Source organism: Montipora capricornis, chromosome 10, assembly GCF_036669925.1.
Source record: "Montipora capricornis isolate CH-2021 chromosome 10, ASM3666992v2, whole genome shotgun sequence".
NCBI lineage: Eukaryota > Metazoa > Cnidaria > Anthozoa > Scleractinia > Acroporidae > Montipora > Montipora capricornis.
In genome coordinates this window covers 57,353,678-57,358,677 of record NC_090892.1, presented here as the reverse complement: position 1 = coordinate 57,358,677, position 5,000 = coordinate 57,353,678, and the positions used below count along the sequence as shown (strand labels likewise).

General features: G+C 42.6%; 1 protein-coding gene across 1 annotated transcript in view; it reads left to right on the top strand.

Moving 5' to 3' along the window:
* The window catches only part of LOC138018501 (allene oxide synthase-lipoxygenase protein-like), a 25,362-nt gene extending 20,981 nt beyond the window's left edge, over positions 1–4,381 (top strand). The window contains exons 12-14 of the mRNA XM_068865138.1: positions 560–771; positions 1,139–1,486; positions 3,015–4,381. Of these exons, the coding sequence (XP_068721239.1) occupies positions 560–771; positions 1,139–1,486; positions 3,015–3,194 (740 nt within the window). The 3' untranslated portion in view covers positions 3,195–4,381. The remainder of the gene's footprint in view (positions 1–559; positions 772–1,138; positions 1,487–3,014) is intronic.
* The last annotated feature ends 619 nt before the right edge of the window (positions 4,382–5,000 follow it).

The following is a 5,000-nucleotide window of genomic DNA, read 5'->3' as shown; positions in this document are numbered from 1 at the left end:
GAATCCTCTAGTCCCTGGTGCTATTATAGCCTAATTGAATCGATGAGCCAAAGACGTCTTTTCTCGATCCAAGACAAACTTGCTCAACAAATATAAGTCGAATCGTGTATCATGTCAAGGTGAACTCTAAACTGCTAGCTGTCCCTTTCTGGATAATGGAAACGCAGCTAAAAAATCCAAAAGTGTAAAGCGCAGCGAGACTGGAGCGAGCAAAAAAAGAGGATTGACTGGTGGAAAGACGCCTCTTCCCCAGCCGCTCTCTGCTCGTTCGCTCCAGTTTTCAGCTTTTCCGCTCTGCTGTTTTGCCCGCCTTTTCTCTAGAAAGGAATCGCTAGCAGTCTAGTTGAATTGTGGGAAATAGGCCCTTCAACAAGTTGGACATTGTTTAACGACGTTGAAGGAAAACAGAAATAAGTTCTACTCTGTTTAAATTAACAAGTTTCCATTAGTCTCAAGAGGCAGACGACTTGAAATTCAACATTTCATCATTGACAAATGACGCACTGTGTTAAACCGTGTGTCAAGGGCTTAACCTCGAATTTTCTACTGTTCACTCTAGGTCATATCGAACTGATGAAGAAGTACTACAAGACTGTCAATCTGTCATCGTATGATCTACCTAAAGTCCTAAAAGAGCGAGGTGTAGACGACCCGGATAAACTCCCAGGTTTCCATTACCGAGACGATGCTTTGAAGCTGTGGAACGCCATCAAGGAATTCGTCACAAAACTCATGTCAATTTATTATCAGTCAGATGAAGAAATGGAGAAGGTATCTCGAAAAAGTGAAGTTTAATTTTGATCTATTTTCACGACACCAAACCCAATGTTCATACTTCGATCAATCACAAAAGGCGATGGAAATTAAACAAGTCACTTCTCGTTGATTTGAGTTTCTGAATGTTGCACTTATCGCCTAGACCCCAATATCGCCTGGACCCCAATTTGAACTCACCAAGTATTTTCAGTGGCTTGTCAAAAGCAAAAAATTGTTGATTTGCCCTTATCAACTCGTTTCATAAGACCAAATTTCTTGTTTCACTCTCCGCCAACGAGACTCGACGTTTTCTTCAAAAGCCACTCCAAAATTCGTCCTTAAATTTAAAATACATTCGACAGTTACTTTTCTTATTCCGCAGGACACTGAACTGCAGGCTTGGATTCTGGATCTCCACGACAACGGTTATCCAATCAGAGAAGGTGAAAGTGATCACGGCTTTCCCTCTTCATTGAAAACCGTTGAGCAGCTTATCCACTTGCTCACAATTGTCATTTTTACCTGCTCGTGTCAGCACGCAGCTGTCAATTTCTCGCAAATGGATACATTTGGCTTCCCACCGAATTCCCCCGCCCTCATGCGGCAGCCACCTCCCACACAGAAAGGCACATTGACTGAGAAAGATATCATGAAAGGGCTTGCCACTAAGCATCAGGCAGGAGTTACCATAGCAACGGTGTTCGACTTGACTCGTATTTTTCCTGATGAGGTAAGCAACAAGGGGGGTATTTTTTCCTACGAATGCAATGCTAAATCGGTTCCCCGAAATATCCAGATTTTCACTTACAAAATGATACTCCTGTTCTCTCCATTGGTACTCATGATTTTTTTGCATGAATTTTGATTCCTATTATAAATGTTAATACACAAACAAACACACCAGCGTTAGCTCGGAGACGATAAGCAAAAAAACTATCTATTCTGGTTTGCCGATGTTGGTGAAAGTAGAGAATATTCACTTCCACTTCGGTGGATATTGCGTTTCTAGTACGCCAGGATTCCCTTAGCTGGAGCTTCCATACGTATTGTTCCCTTCAAAGTCAACCCTGTCCCGTGTTTTTTTATTTTTGGAACTGCTATGTTTTGAAATACCTTCGTGTTTCGGGTGTGCTGCATGTGACGTAATCAGTGGATGGACATAAGCCTCCTATAATTGGCTATTGTGAAAACACCCACGAAAATTGCCCTGGGAGGTGCTTCCAGAAATAAAAGGATACGAGACAGGGTTGACTGAGACGGTTAATATGGGAGATGGAAGCTCCGAGTAATGGGCTTATGAGTATACCGATTGGCCTTGTATGGAAATTGGTTACGCCGGTCGTTTTGTAAGAGTTCAGAGTTCAGAATTGAATTTTATAAGGCAATTATTCAGTTCACCCTTGTTGGATAAGAATTGTTTTGGGTGGTTTGTAACCAACTTATGGAGATCGATTTGACTTTGGTATAATGTGCAATTGCTGGTGGACGAACAAAATAAGCTAATGAGAGATCTTTTGGTTGGTCTTTCGTATACCGGATCCAAAATAATTAAATTTCCACAAAACAAAAGAACAAAGCGAACATAACAAACCTAATTAGCAAGGCCTAATCGGAATGACAATGGTTCTTTCATCCATTTTAGTCCAGTATATGAAAGTCTAACCGGTCTTTTGTTTTCGTTCCGCCAACATGGTACCGATAACGCAACGTGAAAACCAAATGTAGCCAACTCGGCGCAACAAATTTCCCTTTCGTAAACGTTCGTTGCCATTTGAAACGGTCGATGCCATTTATAACGGTCGACTATAAACACTTCACTTCAAAGAAAATTAAAAGAAACAAACTAAGAAAAAATATTAAGGAAAATTAAGACAAAAAAGGAAAAAGAAAAACGTTTATAAAAGAAAAACTGGAGGAAAAAAAGAGTCCGAAAATCTCAAGACTCGAACTCGGGTTCTTAGCCCTCACCCTAAACAGAACCCTAACCAAAACCCTAACTCATATGACCAGCGAGACTCAACTCCCAGTAACCGCAACCTTTTGAGTTCTTAGACCTAATGAGTGTAATTCAGAGCTAAAAAAAGGCATCGACCGTTTCAAATGGCAACGACCGTTCTGAGAAATGGCAACGACCTTTTCAAATGGCAACGACCGTTTACGAAAGGCAAATAAGCCTCGGCACACTTCGTTTAGATGGCAATTTACTACCTCATATCCAACACAATAAGTTTTAATTTTTTCTCTCACTTCGCTTCCAGCGTTTCCTTGGTGACTATGCGGACAACGGCTTCACGGAAATGACCGCAAGGGAAGCCATTTTGCGATTTCAGGGAAAGCTCCATCGCCTCTCAAGATCAATCAAGAAACGAAATGAGACCTTGAAGTTTCCTTACGCGTACTTGCTACCGGAGAGAATACCAAACAGTATTGCCATTTAATGTCATTCGCATGGATAATTACGCAGTTATGACAAAGAGACATCGTTGACGTCACCTCTTTTTAATTAGGGAGCTTACGAAACGAGGACGACGACGGCTACGAGGACTTCATTTTAAAATACGAGTTCGCGTTATTCATATCACTACGAAACTAACCTGACTTCTTAACAATGCCATGAATTAAAGTAGGTGAAATAGGCTCTTTGCGATTAAGTGCACGGTTACCAAGAATTCTCTTTGACGCCGACCTTACGGCCTCAACAATCGGATCATCAGTTGAGGAGGGAATTCCCGCCACGTCATGGGCCAACTTTAAGCCATAGAAAGCGGAATCGACTGCGCTAGGGGAATGTGTTTCCTCTATAAGATGTTGCAAATACAAAGCCACATAAAAAGGGGAAGCGGGAAACGCGTTCCCATCTAGCTTATCAAGCGCAAACTGCTTCCACTTGCGGAAAGCACGACTGTAAGCCACTACAGTTCCATTTTCTCTGGAGGAGAGCACCGTCGTCTTCGATCGATCTTCCAGTCCCTTGAGCGAGACGTCGAGCGGCTTGTCCCGGGGTGACCAAAATCCAGACTGTAAACGAGAATAAGGAAAATGAACCACGAACGGGTTCCTTTAATTACCAACAATACTGAATAGATTCTTAACGCGATACAATTGCCGCGTCATGAGCAAGCAAAACTATGACTCAAGTCCATAATTGTTTGGCAGTTAGTACATATGAAACGTGCCGCAGTCCATAAACTAAGTGCAAAAGACTTGAAGCAATTACGCTGAATACAAGTAAAACAAGGCTGAGATGGTAACAAAACGCGGGGGGGGGGGGAGTTAATTACAGCGGTCGCAGTTTTTATTGCACTTCGTGCAAAAGCAGGAGGACTTCCACAAGGGGAGGATAACAGTGCCTCTCGCGTTACACAATCCCATGTGCTTCAGTACTCTAATTAACAAACACACTGGGGGACAAATCCAATTATTATCGTGCCCCCAGTCTTGGGAGAATGCATCGACTGCTTCACAACCATTCTGAAAAAATCTCGTGTTAAATCTTGGTACCTTAGCATTATAGGAACAAGCAAATCTGTCAACAGTATGGGGCCCCCAAAAATGGTCAATTCTTTGAAAGATCGCATCATTAATGGTATAGTCATCATGATCAATAAATTTGCTAATAGCATCAGCCCTATCGTTAAGATCCCTAGGGATCCACTTAACCTTCAGTAATATGTGAAACTTAAGACAGATCTGGAAAACTAGGAGGGCTAATGGGTGCAAATCAGCTTTCCTACTACCGTTTACAATTATAGACTCGACGTTCTGGTTATCGGTGCGCCACAAAACCTTAAAACCAGAAAAGTGATTGGCGAAAGCCTCCACTGCGAGAGAAACAGCTTTGAGCTCTCTCCATGTGGAGCTTTGGGCACTCTCTTCAGGAGACCAGTTCTGATGAAACACTAAATTAGAGTTCTCTACGAAAGCACCACAAGCCGAATTGGAGGCATCTGAGTACATGACCTTGACCGGAAGGGGGCGAGTCGACCAATAGACCTTTCCATTTAGGGGGATCACGTTGTTCTTCCAGAAAATGATTTCTGAAAGAAAATCATCTGAAAGAAAAACTTCGTTATCCCAGGAGTGGGCCGAGTTAACAACCGAAAAAAGAAATCTAGTCATTAAACGGGCAACGGGAACCACACAGCTAGAGAGGGAAATGATTTGACCCGTTACGCTGGCGACGCTTCTCACATGGACTTTGCGGAGAGGCGGACGAGACGACGGATCAACAAGGCCAGCGGTTA